The sequence below is a fragment of the Ascaphus truei genome, chromosome 2 (assembly GCF_040206685.1).
Source record: "Ascaphus truei isolate aAscTru1 chromosome 2, aAscTru1.hap1, whole genome shotgun sequence".
Taxonomy (NCBI): domain Eukaryota; kingdom Metazoa; phylum Chordata; class Amphibia; order Anura; family Ascaphidae; genus Ascaphus; species Ascaphus truei.
In genome coordinates this window covers 354,712,548-354,740,326 of record NC_134484.1, presented here as the reverse complement: position 1 = coordinate 354,740,326, position 27,779 = coordinate 354,712,548, and the positions used below count along the sequence as shown (strand labels likewise).

The 27,779-nt window shown below is 41.7% G+C and overlaps 2 protein-coding genes and 1 long non-coding RNA gene across 5 annotated transcripts in view; 1 reads left to right on the top strand and 2 right to left on the bottom strand.

The window, feature by feature from the left end:
- Positions 1 to 15,793, top strand: part of LOC142488852 (uncharacterized) — a 25,421-nt gene extending 9,628 nt beyond the window's left edge. Inside the window, exons 2-3 of the mRNA XM_075589189.1 lie at positions 14,301 to 14,378; positions 14,742 to 15,793. Of these exons, the coding sequence (XP_075445304.1) occupies positions 14,301 to 14,378; positions 14,742 to 15,793 (1,130 nt within the window). The remainder of the gene's footprint in view (positions 1 to 14,300; positions 14,379 to 14,741) is intronic.
- Positions 1 to 27,779, bottom strand: part of PLCL2 (phospholipase C like 2) — a 217,978-nt gene that overhangs the window by 102,413 nt on the left and 87,786 nt on the right. The window lies entirely within an intron of this gene.
- Positions 20,701 to 21,443, bottom strand: LOC142488721 (uncharacterized). The gene is made up of 3 exons (XR_012799611.1): positions 21,338 to 21,443; positions 20,860 to 21,228; positions 20,701 to 20,768 (listed from the first exon to the last, which is right to left on the bottom strand). It is a non-coding gene; the product is annotated as an uncharacterized LOC142488721 (long non-coding RNA).

The following is a 27,779-nucleotide window of genomic DNA, read 5'->3' as shown; positions in this document are numbered from 1 at the left end:
GCACCTTCAAATGTGACCCACGGAAAATGCAGATCTTAGTTTTCTCTAAAAGGTGGTTTTTTTTTACATTCTGTATTTACAGTTGTAGAGAGAGGTACGTAACAAAATGGTGCAACATACGCATGAATCTTTCACATGTAGGATCTTACATTTAGATTAGTTCTCTTTGGAGCAGAGGCCACAACCTGGTGTGTTTGCGCCAACAACTGGCGCAGTTTTATTCTATCAAAGTTTGCTACATCTCATTATAATATTGTACTGATTCTCCTCCCCATACCACTTAAAACCACACCCCAAAATACTCACTGCACAAGTTGGAGCAAAGAAGGAAGCAATGCACCTTGATACACTGACGCACAGTCCCACAGTGTTACAATGACAATATTTGCACCTCTTGGAGCAATGCTCCAGTTTGCGGCACTTGATACATATCTCCCAGAGAGATTATGACCCATATTCCGTAAGGGGTGCTACGCGATAAGACACTTTCCAGTGGTGAAAGACACGTGCCTATTAAAGAGCATGGGCAGTAACGCGTCTTATGGAATAACACCATTACTTGTTTAAACACTAGAGCCCATATAAAGTATGTTTGTAACATACCATTTATCAATTATACCGTTCCTAATGTCTAACTCCACATGAAGAACCCTTTAAAACAACATTAATAAAAATGGATTAGACGATAGATATTATAGCAAAAATGTAAATAAAGGTAATGTGTAGGATTTTAAGGGAAAATTTACCCTGCATTTTAGACGTTAGTTAACATTATAGTGGAAGAAATCAGAATGCGCCCTGTTATCAAGCTCATGCGCTTACTATGGGGCAGGTAAAAATGACAAATGTACACAACCAGTCATTTCAGCTGCAGTTCAAGCAATATCCTACAAGTTTTTTTATTTTTTTAATATCAGTTTTGCACTATGAGAAAATACTTGTAGCAGTTATAAAAATGTAAAGACATTTTTAAAGTATTAATGTAGGGCATGAAACGTGTTGGAGGGGGTCTTCTGTTTTTATGTAGTCTCATTACAATGACTTTAGTCTATTTTTTGCTGGTGAGTTTCCTGATGTTTTCTTAGGAGCGGCAATACCATTGATCTATTCACTCCTATTAATGTAACAAGCATTTTTTTTCTATAGCAACCATTTACAAAGTCACATCCCCTTCCTCTTCTGAAACAGGCTCTGGCACACACCTTTTTGAGCCCTGCCCTCTCTCTCTAGCAGAGCACCAATTGTATCCTTCAATACAATTGCAATTGTACTCCAATTGCTCCTTCGCTGCACTGACAGCCATTTAATGAACCCCAAAGCCAAATCTTCGCCGATCGATCATAGGAGAACAGATTGATCTGCAACTTAGCTAATCACTTGTCAATGTGTAGATTGTATGATGCAGATATTGAATGGATTTTTTTTTTTATACACGGCAGCTTGAATTTCAGCTTTAACATGCCAACTAGTTGTAATGCTTTATTGGCGAGTTTCAGTCGTATAATATCTATTCTTGAATCCTTTTTGTATTAATGTCCAACATGTACACGGATATAAAAGTGTCTACTGTACATGTTGCACACTTTTGGAACATTGGTAAATGCAGATTCCTGTTCTCTGGCACTAATGGGGTTCTGTAACCATGCACTGCAACCGATATTAAATAATGTGTCATAAATCATTGTATAGCTGTAATAACTGTGTGATGAGTAAGTGCTGCTGAATGATCTAATGGGCTGCATAGCCAAGATGACATAAAAACATGTCAGCAATCTATTTTTTTTAATTAAAAATGAGTGACGAAGCAGCCCCGTCAAAACAGATGATCATGAATCGAAAACTGCACGGAATAAATCTAATCTAGATTGAATGTCTACCTCACCTCATTTAGAAAATTAATATTTACAAGATGCCAACTGCATCACAAATGAGCAGGTGGAACCTAAACTGCAACCGTGACGATGCATTATATAGAACAGCTCAATAATGTGACAACTGGAAGTACTTTTTCCCCAGACATAAATACAGAAGAATACGGTGTACGTATTGCAAATTGATTTAAACGGGGAAACAGTGTAGTATAGGGGTCTTAACACTTCCAGTGCAGAACTGACCTACTGTACAACCACCCTTTATCCTTACGAGTTTGATATAGCAGGGTGATCCACTGGTTATTTTGGTCAGGCGAGTTGATGCCCTTTTTTTGGCCATCTGCCTCCCTTCCTTGCCATTTTCCATAATTCTGTCATCTATTGTATTTGAGGCAGACACAGTTCTGAGTTTCGTGGGAATGACCCAGGGTCGTCCCAAAGTGCTTCCCCGTCGGCGCTTTACGTCCAGTAACACTGTATACCAACTAGGATTTGAAACCTGGGAACGCCTCATTTATTTTTTAGTTAGGAATCAGAGGAACTCTGATTGTTTGTTTTTTACCTTCTGTTTGTTTTTTACCTTCAAACCAATGCAGGAGAAACTGTTTAAAAAAAACAGCAAGGTAATGACACTATGATTAGAAAGCACCACTGGAACAGATACAATATAAGCAAACATCACATTTAACAACTGGGAGAGTAATGACCACTGCAGGCATACACTGGAGGAGACTCCCAGAGTGATGACTAGTTCAGGCATACACTGGAGGAGACTCCCTGAGTGATGACCAGTGCAGACATACACTGGAGGAGACTCCCAGAGTGATGACCAGTGCAGACATACACTGGAGGAGACTCCCAGAGTGATGACCAGTGCAGACACACACTGGAGGAGACTCCCTGAGTGATGACCAGTGCAGACACACACTGGAGGAGACTCCCTGAGTGATGACCAGTGCAGACATACACTGGAGGAGACTCCCAGAGTGATGACCAGTGCAGACATACACTGGAGGAGACTCCCAGAGTGATGACCAGTGCAGACACACACTGGAAAACCTCGCTCCTCTCCCCATTATTTAAGATGAGATAAAAAGACTGCAGCAGTCCATGGTAACAAACACTGCGTCTTTTTATTAAACCGTATGGCCATACACATCTCTCGCTCTGTATATGTATAAAGTATATAGTATATCCCCCTTTTGGGGAGGAACCCAGTGCACATAAGGCTCAGAAAGCTCATGATGAAGGGAAGCGGAGAAGTCCCCTTTCCATGCACATTGCCAGATTTCTGACCCAGTACATGTTCTGTTGCAAACATAATTTGAAGTTAAATTGAAGAAACAAAACCTGGTGAAGACGAAACAAGGGTGTGGCAGCCGTTCATTGCTGTTTGCAATCCCTTTCTTGTACATTTCTCCACTTCCTCCCCACAAAAGGAACTGACATTATTTATGACTCATATTATGGACCCAAAAACCCACGATGGCATACTAAAAACAAACAAACATAAAAGGCCATAATGGTGCAGACTTTCTTTGGCATACATTTCAACAATGGAAGTGACATTGTAAGGGATTAACCCCTGTGCTACCAAAAGGGATCACAGCCCCAATTTCCCTCCAGAAAGATAGCACAATGTGTAACCTGTACTTCATAAGGGCCCCTAGCGTGCCAACCCAACCAAACTACAGGTATATAGCACATCAATGACGGCAAGAGTTAAATCTAGGCTGACTGATGTAGTTTTCCCATTTTTTTTTTTTTTAATAAACATTTTTCTTAGGTTAGTTTGTAAACAAGTTTGACTTATCTCCCTTTCCTGTGACGTCACTTTATACTGAGCACACCCTGTCCTATCTTCTTCAGACAAAGTAGTTTCCTCGTGCCCACCAAATGAGCAGGCCAATCACGAATGGCAAAGACACTGGGATGTTCCTGGTGGAAGGCCATAATATTGATATGTACTGTTTAATGAACAGTTATGTAGCAAAAAAGGTTCCTTCTGTCCATTTATTGATCAGAGAAATAAAAACTGCATCTGTGTGACACGACAGGGACAGTTATAGAATTGGGCGGGCTCGCCATGCAGATTACTGAAAACAAAAAGGCAGGCGTTACTGTTGCTTCGCTGTCAACTGTTACTTGCAAGAGCGATCTTGGATGTCTTCATTTATGACCTGCATGGAATCAAAGAAGTCATGATTTTCAAAAGTATAAAATGGCGTTAAAGCAGCATATCCCTGGCAAAATGTTTTTCATAATCTCAATGACAAATTCTTCCAGAGGTGAACTGTGCTATGGCTCAGCTCCGAGGACACCCCAGTTCTCAGAAAATGTACCATTGTATTTGCAAGAAGAGAAAATACATTTAAAAAAATCAAGATGGCTGCCAGAGTCATCCAATAGGAAGTTATGAATTCAGGCCAAAATGACTTAAAGTCTTAATCATGCACATACAGAAATAGATAAGCGGTTATTAAACATCCATATCGCAAAGAAGACATATGTGGCCCCAACGAATCATTTTTTACCTTACACAATATCCACTGTTACATAAGGAGCTAGTTGGTGACACCAGGCCTGAGATAGTTCCTGATGTTACCCACCTCCTTGTGTGGTTTAATGGTTCTTACAGGTTGGAAGAACCTTGACAAAGGACTTCGTGTAGGTCGGAACAGTCGCCCATTTTTGCATTTGATGGAATACATTAGTAATGACAACTGAGTGAGTGCTGTGGATTTCTTTTTCCTGTACATAGGATTTTGAGCTGGAGGGGTAATCCAGGCACATCACAGCAGTCATTTTGAATTTTTTGTATTTTCTAAATAGTTTTGAGTGCCCCAGAAAATATTGCGTGTGTATATGTATATGTGTATGTGTATGTGTATATGTAACTGTATACAGGCATACCCCGCATTAACGTACGCAATGGGACCGGAGCATGTATGTAAAGTGAAAATGTACTAAAAGTGAAGCACTACCTTTTTCCCACTTATCGATGCATGTACTGTACTGCAATCGTCATATACGTGCATAACTGATGTAAATAACGCATTTGTAACAGGCTCTATAGTCTCCCTGCTTGCGCACAGCTTCGGTACAGGTAGGGAGCCGGTATTGCTGTTTAGGACGTGATGACAGGCGCATGCGTGAGCTGCCGTTTGCCTATTGGGCGATATGTACTTACTCGCGAGTGTACTTAAAGTGAGTGTACTTAAAGCGGGGTATGACTGTATGTATATTAACTAATTAATACATAACAGTGGTTAGAGTGGTCTATGTATATGTATGCATATTTTTTTTTAATAAATGTAAAAAATGCTATGACCTATACATCTATGTTTGTAATGAGTTTTAAATTGGATTTGGGATGTTGGGGATGGGGCAGGGGGTGGCTCCATACTAGGTCAACAGCTGGGAGCAAAATCCCTACGTATTAGCAAATCTATTGAAAAATACAATTCATTCAGTCTTCGCACAGATCAAATAGATAATCTTCTCTAATTAAATATGTCTTTAGTCCCCATCTGTCTTTATTTCCAGTGGACCAACACGTGAAAAAAAGAAAAACACCAGTTGAAATAAAAACTATCAATTGTATACTGCACCGACACACTTTATTCGAGCAAATACCCAGTATGTACCTGGCAGATACCTGGAATGCGCCGCTCCTCACCTTTGACAAGCCCCGTTGCGTTTGCCTTCCCAGCCTGGGTTCATGCCTGGCTGACGGGCGGCTGATCTGTTAAATGATAATGATTAGGATTTAATAGGCTGCAATGCTTCGCGTGTCTACCAGATGGCATAAATTCGTGAATTGTAATGCAGTATATATATATATACTGTGCAGTATTGCAGCCAGCGGGAATAAAATGCTTCAATCCCTGCCTGGAAAATACCTCAATGCACTCGGGCAGAAAACAGTCACAAACCTCAATACACCCGGGTATACCCGAATTCGTGGGACTAGCCGAGCTCGAATAAAGTGTGTCGCCAGTGTACCACTGTGGGTCTTACATACAATACCACCCCACATAAATCAGCAGGTCCCGTACTTCTAGGATGAGTAAAACAATGACCTTAATATTTTCTCAATCTAAGACTGAATGCATGACTGGTTACCTTCTCTCCATGCAGCACACTGCATACTGGACAAATACATAGGGAATATATATTTCTACAAGGCTGAAATCCAAGGTTCAGACATTATTTGTGCTGCTATTTAGTAAAAACATAGGTACATTTCCCTTCAAATATTCCATCTGAGGTGATCAACGTCAGATACCGAAGGAGCAAATGATTTCATTACATGCCTGGCTATATTTGTAGGACATCATTTCCAAACATATCTATCTATAAAGACACTAAATTAAGAGCAAAGTTTACTAAGCAAGTACCCAATTACCTCTCTAGAAAATGTGAGTCTGAACACGTGTCTGGATTGCCACCAGATTTAACAGCTGGGAAAGTCGGATCATCAAAACTTAATATAGTAAATAAGAATATATTTAGCTTCTGTTCGAATTAGTCATCCAATATTCAGTGTTTGACATAGTGAGCTCTGTGTTCTTTTTATTACCCTTGTGAATATTAGAGATTAGAAAAGTGATGGGATATTATTATTATTATCAACACAGCTGTGAAATGCTGTATTCAGTGTTGTGTAATGACCAAAACAAAAAATGACGTTTTGGCAGTGCGAGTGCAGGGTAAAAAGGTAAGTATACAGCAATATGAAATGGGTCCTGGTTTATACCATTTCCAGAAGAAGTTTCCTGCAATTATTAAAGCACTCAACTTCAAAAGCAATATGATCTCTGTCATTTGTTAAGACGATATAACCCCAAACCTGCATTATAATTGGATCCTATAAATTACAAAATGATATTGCTACAATATTACACTGTACATTTTTATATTATATTGATGTTCCAGCCATTGTTGTCAAGGGCTCAATGCATAGCTATATGCTGGTTGTGAGCGCCAGACAACGTTTGCAGTATAAAACAACTGCCTGCGAGTAGCTGTAATGCCATGCACTTCTTTAACCCAGGCTGTGCTGAAAAGCTGTGTAATGTGGCAGGCATAAGCTTTCCATGTTAAAATAGACAATAATCAAAAAGTAACACTATGAGTGCTCATTTGCAGGTCATTACCCAGAATCCCTGCAGTGGAAGCCTTGTATGCAAAGAGATAATGGGGAAAGGCAGGGTTGCAGACCTGTCGGAGACATGCGAATGTGCTCACAAGTGGTATTTTTATATTGCAGTACAAAATAACACGAGGGAAAGCTTTACTCCACATTTGCAAGAGGGCAAAAGCAAACACCAATTATTTGTCGCGTGCAAGTAATACCCCTGTCTTCCATTAATGGGCTTTTAGATCTCTCAGCTCACTGTTTTTCTACGAGCCTCACGGTTTGATGGTATCAGTTGTCCCACAGACGGCTGCTGACTTGCTCAGAGCTTTCTAAATCCGTACCATGATGATGGCATATAGTGAACACATCCTTATTTTATAAATTCAGCGTGGTAAACTGTAATCCGCTTCTTCCAATGTGTCCCAAGATACACTGTGACAGCTCTTTCGGCAGCTCATGATTAATTCAGCACAGGGCACTTCCTTGTCTTTAACAGCTACACTAATGCTGTGAAGGACAAGAGTGTTTGTAGTGTAAGAAAATGTCTCACTTCCGCCTGCATTGAGAACCTCTCATCTAGGCCTATTGTTCTATTCTGCCCACTGCTCCAAACTCTATGCAGTTTACATGGCCAGAAAGACTTCCAGTTCAGTACCTTATCATTCCAAAGTACCCTTCCAAGTTCATTAACCCTCTGCTACCATGACGACTTGCAATATACAGTATTTAATGCCCTGCAACGTGTCGCTGTCTCCTCAACATAACAGGGGCCAGACGTTAAAAAAAATAAACTATTTGAAACATTCTCCTCATTTAACCCCCTATTCTTCATGTCATCCTGCTTTATATTATTGCCTATATGTGGCTTTGCATTAGATCGGTTCAGTTTCATGAAGGAAACCACTTATTTACGTATTTATTTTAGAATATGTGCACCCTTTGAAGCAATCAATAAGGACTTTCATGTTCAGAGACTTTTTTCAGAGACTTTCTTTCTTTCATTAAACGGAGATAGTGCCGATTGGGGCACGATCACAGAAACTCCCATCAGTCAATGGGTGTTTCAGTGCAGCAGTGACCCGAGCGGCAGTATTGCAGTTTAATGCATAACCCCTTTCTAGTACTATCTTACACAAAACCAACGAACTTCAGATCCCCACTCATTGTTTTTTTTTAACAAAGTAGTTAACACTACAGTGCAGAAAATCCATAAACCAGAGGTTCTCCACTCCAGAACTCAACTCGAAGACTGCGCCACCTGTGCTGAAGCAGGGATATCATGAAAACCTGATCTGTTGGCCGGCCTTGCGAACCTCTGCCCTAAACAGACAATACTGTAGTTTAAAAAAAAAAACTAATCCAAGTATCCAAAAGCCGTGTGTATCTATTTTCGCCAAAGATATACAAGATGATCATCCCCTGTGCTACATGTTTATTGCATTTGGGGCTCTTAAAGCAGCAATCTCCCCCAAAAGCCAATGAGTTTAACACATATCATGTTGGTATCATTCCCCTGAGCATGCCCTGCTCTTCTTTTATCTTAATGCTTTTCTATAGTGTTAAAAATCATGATTTTCTTGGTCGCTAGCATCTGAGGTTACCATGGCAACCTTTAAACAGCAATGGGCCCTGGGGGTTGTTTCCTTTCAACCTCCCTCACACCTAATATTTCAAACGCTTATTTTTATTTATTTATTTATTTTTTAATAAATAAATGTAAAAAGCAGCGTAAACTGCTGTTCTAAACACTTTTAAGCAGACGTTTGTCATGTTGAGTCTATAGTCTGTAATATATGGCCTGGTGGATATAAACAACATAATACAATCAATAAAAAAATTAAACAAAACAGAAAGGCCCAGCGCAACATAAAAAGTGACACAACATATAGTACAATACTGCAGTGCTAATCTGCTCATGAGTTAGGGTCATTTAGTTAAACCCTTTGGCAAAACGTTATAAGCCTGCAGCCAACGTCAAAGCATGACCATTAGCAGGTCCTAACACCACCTGGCACAATTCTCATATGCCTCTCTTTTTTGCTGGAGGGAGAAAGACCATACTGGGTCTGTGATACACAGGAACATGATAAAAACTGCTAATTGGAAAGTGGGGCGAACTTTAAATCCTGGGGAGGAGGGGACACACCTCCAAACAACAACAGTTTCAATAACCCAGCAAGCTCAAGAACCCCAAAACCCACTCTCACATCATATATACAGCATATATATCTGTGTCAAAAAGCAGTGCTGCTAAGCGTGGCCAAATGTACAAACAAAAATAGAAATGCCCAGCGCGACACCCAAAGTGACACAACATATAGTACAATACTTCAGTGCTAATCTGCTCATGAGCAAAGGTCATTTAGTTAAACCCTTTGGCCAAATACAATAAATATTCAATTATTAATCAACTTTTGTTTTATTTATTTTTGAAAGTGCAATGATTACTTAGGGTTGTCATCTATTCTGGCCAATTAGATTTGCTTATACAGTTTTCTATAATTAGAAGAAACAAATCAACAACGTACGTCTAGGAATAGTAATGTTCATTTAAATCTTATGTATACAGTATGTGTCATGCTTTCAGTTTTGAAGCCCTGTGCAGCTAGAGTTTAGTAAGGTATTACACAGTTTTATTTGACCAAAATATATATCTTTCAAAAGGTTGCAAAGAGGAAGAATATTTTAATTGCACCGTTCCAAGAGGCACAGGGACATCATTTAATTTTCCCAAATTAACACCGAGTGAATTGGTGTGTATTTAGGAATATAACATGCCACGTTATAGAATTATACTCCTTGATAAAGGACACTTGTTGTCTGAAACGCGTAGGAGGGTTTTTCACCTCCTTGGGTGATGTTTTGTTTTTGTACTGAATAAATAGATTTTTATTTTCATACCACCCGACTCCCTGGCAAGTGTGCTGCTTTCTTTTACTCTCTATTATTGGACGTTATAGAATTATTACAAGGGAAAACCACATTATAAAAATAAAATGACGAATATTGACATAATTAAATCACACAAGACGCCCTTAGAACAAACCTGCAACATATTTGCTAGTGGATTTTGGTGTCATAGATCCTTTTAGTGTCAGGCTAGTCTATTTATATAAGAATTGAAGTGCCACAGAATCTAGTTCTATTTTTGGGCTTGTGCACTGCAGCAACCTGAACGCTGCGCGGGAAAGGGTTCTTATGCAAACTTTCACTGGGCTCTTCCCTGCAGCAATCACGTTCCTTTCAGCACCAAAGAGGTGTCCATGTGGGAGCACCTTAAGGCCTCGGGCATGGTCAGCGCATAACTGACCCGTGCTGAGGCGTGCTGCTGCTCGGAACTGAGCCCCTGCAGCCGCAATGAGAGTGGCTTTAGTAGGGGCTCGCGCACGCTTCCGCACGCTTGCGGAAGCGTGTGTCTCACACAGTTTTCAAATTTGGCGCTCGCCGGAGCGCAGGGCCGGTCACGTGAGCGGTTCACCCAATGAGGGCGAACCAGCTCCGTGACGTCACTGGCCCGCCCCCAGACCCGCCCACGGACGGCACGCTGTGTAAGGCCAGGGAAAGCACCGCTTTCCCCGAGCCTCAGCGCGCCTCCGCACTGTTTTGGGCACTATGTCCCAGGCCTAATGGAAGTCGGGCTGTGAGATTGAAGCAATTGTGCAGGCGGAGAGCCACAACTCGAAATAGGAAGGTGGTATTCCTTGTGGATTGTAAAGATGAACTAGTAAGGGCACATTGATTTTCATGTAGCAGCCCACAAATTGCCTGCTCTTGGTATACTGGTTACACGTTTTTGTGTTTCTACAAACCCAACTCCATTTGTGATTTGCAAATGAAACAAAAAAGTATCATATTTGAAAAAGAATGTTGATTAAAAAGTCTTAAAAGAAGGACGGTTTTAGAATGCACGATGCGATTTTCTCCTTTTTTGTATGTATGCATGTATGTATTACAAAGTGGACCAAATGTACCTTCACTTCATCAGTCTCGGCAACATTCATCACATTGGGAGTTAATTCTATGGAGCCTGGAGCTTGTAGTATATTTAGCAACATAGTCTTGTAATACAATATATGCTTAATTAACAGCACTAAGGGCCTCATGCAGTAAGCGACGATTATGTGAAATCGGCAAGCTTATCGATTAGTCATGTTATTGGCGTTTTTCCCTCTCCGTATGCAGTAAGTGCCGAATACATTCAAAATCAACCAGAAAACAAATCCGCCCACTCTCACGATGATGAGCCGATCACACACATGTGTATCGGCGTGCGTGGCGGGGTGCTGTTAGGTTGCACAATCACAAATCTTGCTGAATCAGGCGAAACAAGCATGTTTTTGATTGCGCGCCATATTTAAAGGCAACGTGTACTGCTAATCATTCTCTGTGTTGTTGGGAGTGAGAGAGAGAGAGACGCACAGAGCTGGACGATTGAACATTTGCATATTGACTGAGAGACTTGTTGTGTATTGGGTGAGCTTTGTCCTTTGTTGTTTTGTTTACATCTTTGTCTTGTTTTATATGTGGAAGTGGGTCGTGTGATTGCCTGTACATTTCTTGTCTGTTTTTTGTGAGTGCTGGAAGTATGCCCGCAAAGCGTGGGAAGAGTGATGCTGGTGGGAGTGGGAGTGCTACTCGTGCGAGTACGCGTCGGAGTGAACGTTCTGTTCAGGGGAGTGATGTTGCTGGTGCACCGAGTGGTGTTGCTGGGAGTGGGAGTGCTGTTGTTGGGAGTGGGAGTGCTGGTGCTGCGAGTGGTGTTGCTGGGAGTGGGAGTGCTGTTGTTGGGAGTGGGAGTGCTGTTGTTGGGAGTGGGAGTGCTGTTGCTGTGAGTGGGAGTGCTGGTGCTGGGAGTGGGAGTGCTGTTGCTGTGAGTGGGAGTGCTGGTGCTGGGAGTGCTGGTGCTAGGAGTGTGAGTGCTGGTGCTAGGAGTGTGAGTGCTGGTGCTAGGAGTGGGAGTGCTGGTGCTAGGAGTGGGAGTGCTGGTGCTGGGAGTGCTGCTGGTGGCGCAGTTGCTGATGGGGTGTCTGGTGGTGGCGTGCTTGCTGGTGGCCAGCTTTTGGAGGCTCTTCCATTGGAAGAAGGAGAGTCCAGTCAGCACCAGCCAAGCTCTGACCCTAAACCTGCTCGGAAAAAACGTGTGGAGAAGCCACGTAATCCTCGCTTCAATGACCAGGAAAATAGGGCTCTTGTCACTGGCATTCTGGAGCACTATGACAGTCTCTATGGACATTTAGTAGGTAAGTGTAACTTTACATTTATTATTCAAATACATGTGATCCTAGGTCATCTGAGTTTTGTTCATATGCAAATATGGGTACACAATATCTTTCTATGTTCATTAGTGTGGAAACACAGCTTTTTATCATGCCTTACAAGGACAAATAAACACAGGCGGTCAATTTGCCAGAACTGCATACAATATGAATGCAACCTTGCTTACATGTATAGGTTTAGTAGTCAATGCTCATGTGCTGCACATATTACACATAAAACAGCATGTTTGCTATCTCTTGGAACAGCTAGCAGTGTAGGAAACTGGTGCTTATATTATTATTAATTTACCTCATATCTTTTATATGTTTTTCAAGGGCGGACAAGTGCAGCAAGCAAAAAAGAAATGTGGGACACAATAGTCATTGGTGTCAATGCCTGTGGGAATAGTGTCAGGGACAAGTATCATTGTCGGAAAAGATTTGATGATATTAGGTCCAAATTGAAAAAGAAAATACAAGACCAACGCGTGCATGCTACTGGCACTGGAGGTGGGCCCACACCACAACGTCTCATATTGACTCCATTGGAGGAGCTGCTTCGGCCAAAATTACTTACCGTCGTCGTGGAAGGCTTGGCTGGTGACCGTGACATTGGAATTTATCCGTCACAATTTCCAGCAGGTGATAAATATTACTGTACTAGGCGTGTCGTTGCTTACAGTTATTTTGCATATTTACACTGCTTTTTATACTGTCTTCACAATATAAGCATACCTGCATCTATATATGTATATGTCTGATTCTGTATATATATATCTCAAAATAGACATATATGTAGTAGTCCTACTAAAAGCAGTAACTAATATAGCACGTGCCATTGCGTGCTCATTTACATGTGAATTCCCAAAATGCATAGCTGCAGTGGAAGCAATTGATGGTGGGCGAAGATGGGGAACAACAGGGTAGTACACGTGTAACACATGTTCATGAGAAATTATTAGTAGCTACAGGTACAGAACAGAAATATGTATCATATTATTGTGTATTTTATTGATTTTACTCCGACAAACATGACATTACTGCCTATTTTAAGCATGCATCAAAGAAATTGCATGTAACGGCCTACAAACATCACTGGCACTAACACATCTATAGTTGCTTATGAAAAGGTCCATTTTTGCTTTATGTCATATACAGACAGCATAATGAGGCACACGTATCATATGTTATGTCATTGTTTTCATAACTTAAACACTGCAGATGACTACTTAGCTCATCTACCATTGTGTTAAAGCAGCTGCAATTAATATCTCATCACAGCATACACTTCAACAGAGGGGGTGGGGTTCAGCACACACACTAATTACAGCCTCATTTCACGGTCAACTTAGTTCACACCATTTGCACCTGTTTCAAGTCATTGAAAGGTGTGGCTGATTAGGCTTTTTGGGGAAGGGAATACCTTTCTTACAACCTGAATAGCACAACTGAAGTTAATCACACTCATTTGAAAGCTTAACTCTAGCTACTAAATGCCCCAACAACTCATTACTTATCAAAGCGTACGTCACACATTAGTTCACTCATATCTATAGTTGAACTACTATGAAAGACACATTATCACACACTGCATGTGTTGTCTTGTTGAGTCACAGCCACATTCAGGTGTGCCACATCTTCGATTAATGTACCACACATATCCTCTACCAAAAACAACACTTTTTGCAATATGACCACCTTCATGATAACCATTGTGAATGGTCATCTCATGATAGTTATGTACATTATGATACTGATATCACTACACAACATATGATTTTTATGTACTCATTTAATCTATTTATCCTCACGCATTACTGCAGAAACATAGTATGTTGTATGTTAGGGAACTCAAAAATTCTAAGTACACAGGCATGTACAGTGTTATTACAACTATTTATGTTCACTTTCACACACATTTTCGGTTAAGGAACTGATGTTGTTAGTTAATCATAAATACAGAACATACAATAAGTGTTTGTTCAATATTTACACATGTAAATGTAAAACTTATGTTATTGTTATATATAGTTGCCCCTGGAGGACATGTGTCACCTGAGATGGAACAAGTGTCTTCACCTGGGTCAGCCAGCTCAACACTACTAGAAGGTGAGTGTATCATTTGCTGGCCATATAATATGTGCTCTTCTATATGTTATGTTGTCATGTGCATTATTTGTTTTGCACATCTTCTTTAAATAGGATTACTTAGTGTCAGTGAAAATTAAGTGTAAGGCAACATGTATTGTGTTAGTGATGTTAATTATCATGTAGGACTTCTGAGTTTAGAGCAACTTTTCATTCATTCATATTTCATACTGAGTCCAAACATTATTCGTAAGTCAAGGTAGTTTTTAATGAGGTTATAAAACGTATGCTAACATGTTAGGTGTTACTTAGGACACAGTACAATTACATAGTAACACAGCATACATTAACATGCCATTTAATAATGTGTACATTTCTTTTTAGAACATCATGGTGATGAGGATGATGAGTATGATGAGGATGACGCCACAGAAGAGACTGAAATACAATCATGTGACCATGAAGAGGTGCCAATAGAAACTGTTGTACCGCCAAATCGTCCATCAACTTCCACATACGATGCAATTGTAGCTTCAGAGGGAAAAATAGTGGACGCAGAAAATCGTCGCCATTCAGACATGATGACAGTGCTGGAAAGGATGATTGGACTGCAGGAAGAAACAGTATCACAATTGGCACATCTCCACAGAGTCTTCATTGAAGTGCCTAAACAGTTGCAAAAAATCAACACCTCATTCGAAGCATTAGTTGTTCAGCAAACACAAGCTAATTACTGGAGAATGACTAATGTACCACCATTCAACACCTCCCAGCCAGGATCTGTTCATGCAGGTCAGTTTTCACCACATTCATCTGATATTCATTCACCAGGCCCAAATGTTACCGGTCAAGTAGCAGACATTGCTGTGCAGGTTCCTGATGACATCCTACCGCTGCCATCTGTACAAATTCAGCAGCAGACACCTACAAAGGAGGCGACAAAAACAAAACAAGACACACATGAAACAGACCAACCATCACTTGTGCAGTATCTACCAACTTGCTCACATGTGTCACTGGGCACAAGCCCTGTCCGTGAACAGTCACTACCCAAAAGCCCTGTAGGTGAGTCGCTGCCCAAAAGCCCTGTAGGTGAATCGCTGCCCAAAAGCCCTGTAGGTGAGTCGCTGCCCAAAAGCCCTGTAGGTGAATCGCTGCCCAAAAGCCCTGTAGGTGAATCGCTGCCCAAAAGCCCTGTAGGTGAATCACTGCCCACAAGCCCTGTAGGTGAGTCACTGGCCACAAGCCCTGTAGGTGAGTCACTGGCCACAAGCCCCGTAGGTGAACAGTCACTGGCCACAAGCCCTGCCCGTGAAGTGCCAGAGGCCACTCAAAGTGGCTCTGTTGTGCCTAAAGTTGGTGGCAAAAGAAAAAGGAAAATTCAAGAGACAACAAGCAGGCCTGTTACTCGCTCGCAAAAGGAACAAAAAAAATAAATGTTATAATTCAGAAAATATGTCTTTGGCCTTGTTTTGTTGACTTCAGATTATCTAATTACTATTGTATGTATGCTGAAGACTGTGTTGTTTCCAAACTTTCAACTATGTTCTTGTACACGTGAAGTTTTGGAAATGTTAACACTCATAATTAATTGTGTTATAAATATTTATGTTGTACTCGTCTGTTCAGTAATGGTCCACCAGGAGCCAGTTGCTAAGTTTAGAGAAGCTGCCATTGACTTTGCAGCAAAACATTGCATTTGGGTGTGTTAATTGATGTAAGAATTGCATATGCATATTAGTCACATGCAATTATTAAAACACCTAAGTAAGTGCAAACATCTTTCTTGTACGTGTACAGCAGGATTATGTGTAAATTATTACTTACCTTTGCCTTGCTTGGCCATTGTAATTTTGTCCTTTAATCAGTTGTGTGTTCGTTTCTATAACATCTCAGAATGTATAATAATATATATACACACACACACACACACACACACACACACACACACTGAGTGAGTGTGAGTGTGAGTGTTTGAGTGTGTATATATATATATATGTATATATGTGTATATATATATATGTATATATGTGTATATATATATATGTATATATGTGTATATATATATGTATATATGTCTATATATATATGTATATATGTGTATATATATATGTATATATGTGTATATATATATGTATATATGTGTGTATATATATATATGTATATATGTGTGTATATATATATATATATATATATATATATATATATATATATATATATATATATATACTGGTATACACAAACTAATACACTTCATGCTTCCTTGTGAAAGCACACTATTTTAATAATACAGGCCTAATGTTTGAGAAATATCCTAAGTATGAGACTCTAACAGTATTGTGCTTAAACAAATGTTTATTACTTAATTCAATCATGTTTCTCACCATTTAAATAGGTTTCATACAAGGTATACTTAATGCCATCAATGTTGTGTGTACTCCTGCAATATAAAAAAAAAAAATATTATATATAAATATATATATATTTTTATAAGAGATATATTTATATATATATATATATATATATATATATATATATATATATATATATATACACACGTATTTAAACTCATGCAGACAGGGAGTTAACCAGACTTTCACATACACACAGAAATGTAAGCGGGGAAAAAACATTTCTTTTTGCAGGTGTGTTTTTACTGATATGCCTGGCTAAGAAATATTTTCACACACTGGTCTTTGTTAGTTTTCAAAAAAACACTATGTGAACGCATTCACAGTCTAGGGATGTTTTTCACAAACGAGATAAAAGAAGGAGAAATGTTTCTCCCACAGTCCCATATCACGAACCACAACTGTTAACCCAATTAGACAAACAAATCCAATTGGCGTTTGAAATAAGGAGTCAAAGTAGTTACTTTTGTTGACCTTGACAAGGAAAAACAGGAGTTTGTTAGCCATTCAGCACATTCATTTTGATGAGCAAATAACACAGACCTGCACACAGCTTTTGTGCTACTCAGACATGGCTGATGAATTCGTTAACAATATTAATCCCCTTTTAGGGTATAAGTACATGATCTGTGAAGCCATCTTGAACAGTCGCGGACAGAAAGCAAGCACACGCCAAATCGATGATTTCATTCGAGCAAAATATCCTTATTACCAAGACCGTAAGCATGCACGGAATTTTAATTCCTCAATAAGATTCACTTTATCAAGTAATGACTTTTTTGAACGTGACCAGGATAAGCTACAACACACCTATGGTTTCTGGAAGATTGCCCCGGAAAAACAATTTCTCCTGAAAGACGGCACTTATATTGTCGTGAAAGGCATATTTATTCCTAATGGCAATAGCAATGTATCCGCTACTACTGATCCCTTTGAATCGATACGTGCTGCAATATCTGCAGCCTCCATTCCTGAAACCCACATTGTACAAGAACAAAAGTACTATGATTATGTACCAAGCCTTTCAGCTGAAATTGCATTGGAATGGGAACCGGAAGAAATGAACCTACCTCCCGACCAATTATTTGAAGAAAGCAGTGGCGATTCCTATGAGCGCATCCTGGAGGAGATATGTGCCATACTGGATTCAGCGGTTGGGTTAAGCGTGGATGAAAATGGCTTGCATTTCTGGAGCGACCAGTTGCAGCCAGGCGAAGAGTTAATTCTAGAAGAATGGTAAATATAACAATCGTTATGCGTTGACTCTGCGTTTAAATTTTTTTTTTTTTTGTAACCACCATTTTCACTTTCAATGCGTGGATACAGCGTAACATTGCAGACTGCATAACATGTAGCGATCACAAACAAATTGTTTCCTAATACAATATAGTAGGACCTGAAAGAGTAGTACACATTGCTGACGGAATAAATATACGTACTTTCCTATCCCTTTAAACATATTAGCAACATTTTACCATTACTCTAACACATACCTGTTTTGTTATCATGCAACATCTACAACATTGAAAACCGGGTCCACCACGTATGACGTGGGACCCTTGTCATGGGCCAAGGCGTCCTTAAAAAGGATTAGTGATGTAAGTCCCGCCCCCAAGCGACGTGCGCGCCTCAAAGCCTATTGGCTGTCATGTTTTGTTATAGTAACGGTAACTGCAGTGTGTGATGCGTGCGGCTCAGTGTTTGTAGGCGTACCCTGGGCGTTAGCCGAATGTTAATTGAGTGGGAGGAGTGTTAGCGTGCGTTTCACGCTGGCTTAACATGACGTCACACGTATTGCATTTGCGCATTGTGTTATCGGCCGTGCTTTCTGTCCAAACACGTCTGTTTAAAAAGAATACAGATGTACTCGTTTAGAACGAATGTAGTTTCATATTCATTGTATTTGAAATAAAGATTTTATGTTTAATGGTATTTTCAAGATGTATTGAACGCACAACGTACGCTTTGTTTTGCGCATGCGCTAACAGTTAGTGCAGCCAAGCGTGAAGTGCGTGCGCACACTAAGATGTGCGCGCACATTTTTCAGTATACAGGCAACGTTCACATCATATACATAGTTATGCCTGCTACAAATTTAAAGAAACATTACATACTGATGTACACTTGTAGTTCTAACATATAAGTGAGTGACGTGTGTATGTACACAATCATATAGAGCTGTGTAATGCGTTGTCACGGATACATATATAGTAAGGTGCCATATTTGACCATCATATGTTTGCTGTATTTCAGAGATGTCGGGGAAGATACAATCGGATCAATGTATGATTTCAGAAGAGTCTACCTTTATATGAGATGATTGTGAGGAGGAGCCACCGACTACTATACTACATATGGAACTAATTTTATATTGCTTGCAGCGCTTATTAACAAACAATTAAAAATGTGATACCCTTATGCCTATATTGCATAAGCACTTAATTAACATAATGATGTTGCAAAAGAGTGCCTCATGAATTTTTATTGAGTGTTCTTTAATGGCTACTAACATTTTATGACATGGTGTGTTTTATATATAACAACCATTCCCACTCTGCTAACACATTTGTGTATTCTAATATGTAATGGAACGTATGACTGTCGAAACTATGTAACAATAATAATAATAATATGAGCATGTTCATGTATAGGGCTGCTAGTTGTACGCAGCGATTTACAGACACATGTTTCAGCCTGAGGTCCCTGGCCCGTGGAACGTACAAATGTTTTTTTGCCGCATGAGGCACAGGGAGATAAAGTGACTTGGCCAAGGTCACAAGGAGCCCACACCGGGAATTGAACCAGACTCCCCTGCTTCAAACTATCAGTGCCAGTGTGTGTCTTTACTCAGTGAGCCACTCCTTCTCCCAATGTAAAGGACACTTACAACCAAGTAGCCATTTATTTTTAAAATCTCTTGTTACATGGGTATGTAGATAAAATGGTTTGGGACTGTAGCAAATAATGTTAGTGGCCAGATGTTATGGTCCCCTCCAATGCATGATGTTCTGAATATGACATCACCATCATGTTATGAAGTACGTTTCTGTGTATATTTCATTAACCTAACTAACTATAGTTTACTGTGTTTATTAATCGTTTAGAAATACATAGTATAGTCAATATGATGATATAAGCTACCATAATAAAGCTGGTGTTATCATTTGTCGGTGTTATACATGGATCCTACACCAATTGATAGAGACACAAACAGTTGTCTTAAAAAGTGTGTCTATGCTAGTGATGAATGTGCTCCCGTAAGTAAACAAATAAGTACAGTTATCCCCTTTTCTCCAACCACCTCTATATTACATTAATGGAAATTATAAGGAAACATACATAAAATGTGATGAAATGTGAGTAATCATTTTGTAATACAATGCACATGAAAGCTCAAGAGTAGCTAAATGCATATACATGATACAGAAAGTACATATATGTAACATTTGTGTTTAAACCAATATGTTGGGTTTTTAGTTCCAATAATTATAGGAAGATTGAGGTAGGCACATCTTATGAGAGATGTCAGCAAATATACATACCATGATCAGTCATACTGGAGATATACCTATAATGCAAAGGAACAATATATAAATTGCAAACATTGACATGCCATCTTCAGTACCGTAAACAACACAGCAAAGTGTGTATTTGGTGTTAAATGTACAACACCATGTATATTTCATGACATTCAAAATGTAAATCAGCCTGGTGTACACATCATATGGATGTACATGTTACACTGCACCAATAACATTGTATGTAAGCATACTAGAAGCATGAATGATTATGGGCATAATATGTGTTTTGTCTTAGCATAAGGAATAACACAATGCTACAATATTATTGCTTTGTTACCCAAGTTGTATTCACATACACACAACTAAAGTACAATTGAAGAGGGATTATATAACCTGTGCAACAATAACATACCGGTGCCACATCCCTTTGTGCACACAGCAGAGAAAAGAAAGGTGTGCAACCCATATTCATCTGTGTCCTAACAGAAGGTTATATAAAGAAACATTATTGTTAATATAACATAATTAAACTATAAAAGTAGTACTAGGAACATATGAGTTTGTACTTACAAGAAAAAAATGAATTGATGAGATTCTGTCGTGTCTGGCCACCACTGGCTGTTTGTTCATTTTCAGCAGCTACATGGGTGGGATGCTCGTCTACCAAAGCCTCAGCTAGGTCTGACTGTACATTGTGCCTGAGTGCAACATTGTGCAAAATGCAACAGGCAAGGATAATATCAGACACTTTTTGAGGCTTGTATAGAAGAGCCCCACCAGTTCTGTCCAGACACCTAAACCTGGTCTTGAGTAGGCCAAATGTCCTCTCTATAACAGATCTTGTAGATATATGGGCTGCATTGTACCTGTCCTCTGCTTCAGTTTGAGGGTTTAGCACCGGAGTCAAGAGCCACGGCCTAATTCCGTATCCTGAGTCACCTATAATGAATGGAGCACACATAAGCTGACATTAGTGATCAAATTGTACAATGCCAACATTCCTAAATCAACATGTGTTTTGTGTTAGAACATGTAAATATGTACTCACCCAGCAGCCAACCAGGTTCAAAATGTCCCTCTTCGAACGCATGGAAGACTGAAGAGTTCCTCAGGATAGAGGAATCGTGACTGGAACCAGGGAACTTGGGTACCACATGCATTATCCTCATCGTGGCATCACATACCACCTGTATATTGAGTGAATGGTAGTGCTTCCGATTGCGGTACACATGCTCACTCTGACTAGGTGCAATCAAAGCAACATGTGTGCAATCGATTGCACCCAGCACACATGGTATCCCTGCTATATTATAAAAGCCAGTCCTGACTTCCAGCCACTCTGTCGCCTCTGTAGGAAAATGAATATAATTCCTAGCGCGTCTATTGAGTGCATAGAGAAACTGGGTCAAGGCCCGCGAGAATGTAGATTGCGAGACCCCGCCCACTATGCCCACAGTTGTCTGGTATGACGCGGAAGCAAGATAATGTAATGAGCACAGCATTTTAACAAGCCCAGGGACTGCACGACCTCTGGCTGTGAAAAAATCTAAATCCCCCCTTATCTCCTCATAAAGAGCTAAGATTGCTGCTGAACTCAAACGATAGCGACTTACAATCTCCTCCTCACTCATCCCATCTAACAGGGTTCTCTCCCTGTACAGACGCGGACGAGGCACAAGTTGTCTCCTCTGTCTTCTCCTCTGATCTCCTGTCCCTCTACCTGTCCCTCGGCCTGTCCCTCTCCCTGTCCCTGTCGTATCCGCGTCACTGTCACTGTCCCTCGGTGTGTCCCTCCCTTGCCCTATATGATTGTCTTCATCATCAAGCATGTCATAGAAAAGAATGTTCCTGCGTCTCCTAAACATTCGCAACATTTTGAAATGAGTAGCTGTGAATGAGCAGGTAATGTGCGTCCTTTAAATAGGTATGTGATGATGTCAGGTGACATAGTAAAATGCAAGGTGTTACATTAACATAATAAAGTACTTCTGTGGCAAGCTGTGTGCACTTGTTGTTCTAAGTATTTGTTGTGTGTATTCTGCAGGGAATGATGATATTTGGCAATGATGTGACGTGAAGCTTTGTACAAAGATTGCTTGCAAATAAATAGTTGCATGTGCAATGCATGTAACACTTGTGAACGCAAGAGTCAGTCATGTAATGAGACAAAAAGGCTGAGATTGACGTGGGAAAAGTTTTGTGTAACATGTGTAATTATCCATGTTATTGTGACATGTTGGCAACAATGAATAGTCGTGTGCATATGCATGCATTTGTGTAAGGAGGATAGTTGGTATAGAATGAGTTTACAAGGTGTCCCAATGATGAATTACTGTACATGTGTGTATAAGTTAGGTTGAAGTGCTTGTAATGCAACGGTTACAATGTAAACATGCAATGTGATTGAGCGTCCAATAAGTGACGTCATGAAAATAGGGAGGACCCAAAAGTATATGTAAACATGAGAAGACAGATGTACATGAACGTTTAAAGATGCGTGTCACATTACAAGCATTGTGTAATGTAAAGGAAGATGAATATACTGTGTATGAGTGACATGTGTGACATGTGTGACATCATGTAAATAATTGTCGCTGAGTTGAGTAAAATGTGTGATATGATGTGAGGTTCTCCTTTAAGAGTGTAGTATAGTATTTTCCCTTGCCACATCATCACATGATGAGTAATGTGACCCGCAAATGCTGAAAACATGTAAAAGTCGAATGTTATGCAAATAAGACACATCAGCTGTGACACAATGCAGGGAATGCCCCCACACTGTAATGCAAATCCCCTTTGTATTGTGAGCAATGAAACGTAAACAGTACTATACTGTTATACGTCCCCGCTCCATTGACTTCCATTGATGTACAGAAGATGTTTTTTTTCTAAGTGCCGTTCCGGCAGCCTTAGCGATCGTTCTCCCGTCCAAACTGCCAACTTTAGTTGGCGGGAGAAATCGGCCATAACATCTCAATTTCGTAGTGCCGATCAGCCCCGATAAGCTGTTTTTTTTTTGTTGAATCCAGCCGATTTAAAAAAGTGGCGATCAGTGTCGAAAACAGGCTTATCGGCAGGCGACTGGCCATAACCAAATTATCGGCTCCGAAACCTGGCGATATGAAGCACTTATCGGCGCTTACTGAATCTCAAACCCAATTTTGGCTATAACATGGCCATATTTCCCTTATCAACGCTTACTGCATGAGGCCCTAAATCTCTGTAAGCATCACTCCCACTTTGTTAGACATCAATGTTGCATTAATGCTCACTTCTAGCTGGCTGCATCCCTGTGACCAATTTAAATATATCACCATCTTCTTCTAATTCTTCTTCAGCCCTTGTCAATCCTCTGCTGGATGAAGGCCTCGCCAACGATTTTCCAGGTATTGCCGATGCAAGCCTCTCTTCTCCACTTTGCTCCGGCACATTTTCTGATTCATCCTCCCATCTTACTGTAGCCCTCTTTCCTATGGACATAGACAGACTACTAATGCTGTATGTACCTGTTGGCTCAGCGAGATCTGAGCCTCCACTAACAGGGAGCCTGGGGCCACAATATTTACTTAGCAGCGCCTCCACTTGCCCAGGATCCCCTAATTAGTAAGATTCCCCTGGACAAGAATAACAATAGTATGCATATAGTATAACAGTTTACTATGAATGAATGCAGAACATAACATACATATACATATATATATATATATACTCTCTTATCACCATACTAGCAGATTAGGCAATACAACAACATAACACTTGCGGCCTTGCTGCCTCCACCTGTGGCATAATGTCTTTCCCACCACCGCGTGTGCCCCACACCGTGTCCAATGTACTGGACCAGTCCCTTGGTCACTCAACCCTCAGTGTCCCCAAAGAACCCTCCCCCAAGGCGGGATCAGCGCCTATAGGTACCGGTGTTGGTGAACTTATTTATAATACCTTCCGGCCACTCCAGCAGCTGGTAAATGTGCTTCGCAAAGGATCCGCCGATCCAGCGTAGTCTCCCACGAGTCTGTACTTGAGTCTTTACTTGACTTCAGCAGCTTGCTCCCAAACCACCTCTCTCACTGCAGCGCAAGAAGATACTGTGTCCCTCCCTGTCTGCTATTCGCAAAAAAAGGGTTCTGTCTCTGTCTATGGCTGTTCCCTGCAGTACAACAAGTTAGTGGTGACCTCGGGGCCTGCACTGGGGCCTAAAGGGGAATCTCTGGCCAATGCAGTGGATCACTGACCCCCTGCAACACACACCTCCTCTCCCCTTGCTCCTCTAGGACCCTCTGCTAGCGTGGTCTATCCTCCACGCTTCCCTTTCCTGCCTGCCTGCCAGCAAATCCTCCTCTCCTATTCGCTCCCTGGCATCACATGCCCCCACTGAGGCTCATGGGAATTGTAGTCCCAGCTCAGAGCCTCTCTCATGTTGGCCAGCCTTCGCGCGCTATTCCCTGCGCATGCGCGAACTTCCTCAGTCCTCCCGTCGCGCATAGGTAATGCGCATGTGCCAGACACAACATGGCGGCACCCTGTGCTATCGGGCCGCCGCGGAACCTCCAAGACGCTCCCTGCTCAGCCCCCACCTTCCTAAAGTGCCGGCGGGTCTGCCGCTCGTCCCCGACAGTGCCCGTGATCGCCCCCGCAGCGGAGGTACAAAGGGGGGCCAGGGGAACACCACTACATTACTTTTGGCCCTTGTCCCGTTTGTTCAAGGGTGGCAATTTCATCTTGTGATATATCAAGCCCACTGCCATTTTTAATTCTTTCCCCTTGTTACATCACAGACTTTTGTTTATGACACATTTAGAGTTCCATGTATGAAGCTGCGGGTGGTCTGCATTCAAATATTTGCATCTAAAAAGTATTTCTGAATAGTAAAAAAATGTAGGAGCTTGCTACGTTTACTGTTGGAAACTGCTGTGCATACATCTCCTGTGCTTAAATTGTACGCCAAAATCCCGGCTTACGCTACCTTTTAAAAAGGCGACGGAGAAAAACAAGGCAGAAAAAAAAATTCTTAACCCTTTGGCCGTAGCTACTACATCAGGGGGTCGTGGACTCCAGGGATCCCATTATTTAGTAACTATCTTCCTGCTCGTTCTTTTAGGGGAGACCGCGCTGGGACATGATCTATGAGGAAGTGGAATGGAAGGTCTCCCCTGCTTCCATGCTGTCCTCCGGCACTGACAGGGTTAAAACATAGACCTGCCCCAAGGTGTAAATATAACGCCGCAACCGACTCCTCCTCGACGGCTAAATTACATTGGCAAAATAAGATTACATAGACGCTTGCCTGTCGCAAAGTATTTTTCAGATTTGCGACAAAGTCACCCCTTTGCGCTAATGTTTTGGGCTGGATGCATAGTTCCCAATGAGACATTTTTTTACAATCCAGATCCCTGGAGTAACATAAAAAAATAAAATAAAAAAAATAATACCAAACGTGTTTGTTTAAAAGGTGACATATACAAGAATTGGAAAACAAAAACAGTTTATTAAGTAGAGTCCAGATAAAATAAAAAAAGGTCATCCTATATGTTTGCTTGGAATTCCCATTTAAATTTTGACGTCACAATAATGTATTCGTATTCCTAGTTTACGGAAGCTGTTACTTTTCATGGTAAGCACAGTAAACCGCCGTAGGAAGATAACTTCCCACGCGGGCCTGCATTTCCGTATCATTACGGAACGGGAGACAGTAACCAGTTACACACACACACACACACACACACACACAATGTCAAATAAACTTCCCAAGCATTCCAAGGTACAATGGGCTGGCAAACCTGTACAGGAAAAAGATAACTATCTGCAAATCTATTTAGCTCTGCAATTTCCAGGAAATAGATATTTTGTTCATCTTATTGTTTTACCAAAGTGAGTCATGAACAGATAAATTGCAGCGAAATCAAATATTAACTCCTGCAATACTGGAGAAGTGCTATCAACAGATGTTGCCCGTGTGAACTTTCTATGGGACAACATAAAGCCTCGCTCCTGCCCTCCCAGCTTGCTGCAGAAAAGGCCAGCTCATAAAAAATATATAAAACACAGAATCACAGAAAAACACTTTCTTTGCTATGCTCTAATAATAATATATATATATTTTTTTTAAATGAACACATTACTGTACATAGAATTGTGAACTTTCAATGAGACGCTGCCCTGAAGAGCTCACACTTTGAAGCACAGGGAAATTGCCTTGCCCAAGGTCACAAGGGATCTTTGGGATTCGAAACAGATTTACTTGCTTCAAAAAGGCATTACCGTTGAGCTACAGTACTCCTTCAGAAACGTTTGTCAGGCTGTATATCTGTACCAACAGGACGCGGCAACTACATCTGGACCTACAAAAACTCTGCATGTATTACAGATATAGCCAGACTCGCTGTCTTCGGCACCTCATGGAGGATTAACGCTGCAGGGATCCCATTCATATGCATGGAACCCCTGCAGCTCCATCGGAGCAGGCAGGCTCCCCAGCGCGGCAGGCAGGCAGGCTCCCCAGCGCGGCAGGCAGGCAGGCTCCCCAGCGCGGCAGGCAGGCAGGCTCCCCAGCGCGGCAGGCAGGCAGGCTCCCCAGCGTGGCAGGCAGGCAGGCTCCCCAGCGCGGCAGGCAGGTTCCCCAGCGCGGCAGGCAGGCAGGCTCCCCAGCGCGGCAGGCAGGCAGGCTCCCCAGCGCGGCAGGCAGGCAGGCTCCCCAGCGCGGCAGGCAGGCTCCCCAGCGCGGCAGGCAGGTTCCCCAGCGCGGCAGGCAGGCAGGTTCCCCAGCGTGGCAGGCAGGCAGGCTCCCTAGCGCGGCAGGCAGGCTCCCCAGCACGGCAGGCAGGCTCCCCAGCACGGCAGGCAGGCTCCCCAGCACGGCAGGCAGGCTCCCCAGCGCGGCAGGCAGGCTCCCCAGCGCGGCAGGCAGGCAGGCTCCCCAGCGCGGCAGGCAGGCTCCCCAGCGCGGCAGGCAGGCTCCCCAGCGCGGCAGGCAGGCAGGCTCCCCAGCGCGGCAGGCAGGCTCCCCAGCGCGGCAGGCAGGCAGGCTCCCCAGCGCGGCAGGCAAGCAGGCTCCCCAGCGCGGCAGGCAGGCAGGCTCCCCAGCGCGGCAGGCAGGCAGGTTCCCCAGCGCGGCAGGCAGGTTCCCCAGCGCGGCAGGCAGGCAGGCTCCCCAGCGCGGCAGGCAGGCTCCACAGCGTTGCCGACTTTTGCTTTTTCATCCACAGCTCCGGGGGACAGCAAGTCTGGCTACATCTGTAGTTATAAGCAGTGGGCTGCAAGCCCGGCTATCAAACACAAGGTTACATTTTTACAAAGGCATATCAATTCTCCTAACTCAGAAGTAAAAGCTTGTAACATCCAGTTTATGCTCACCATGTGTTTTTAATGAACGGGAGAATGAGCAGACCACAAGAGGACTGACCTAATTTTGATGGATTCAAAGTGGGGAAACTTGGTTCATCTTGGTTAACTTAAAGCAGCATTCCAACCAATTATTTTCTCTTTAATAAGTG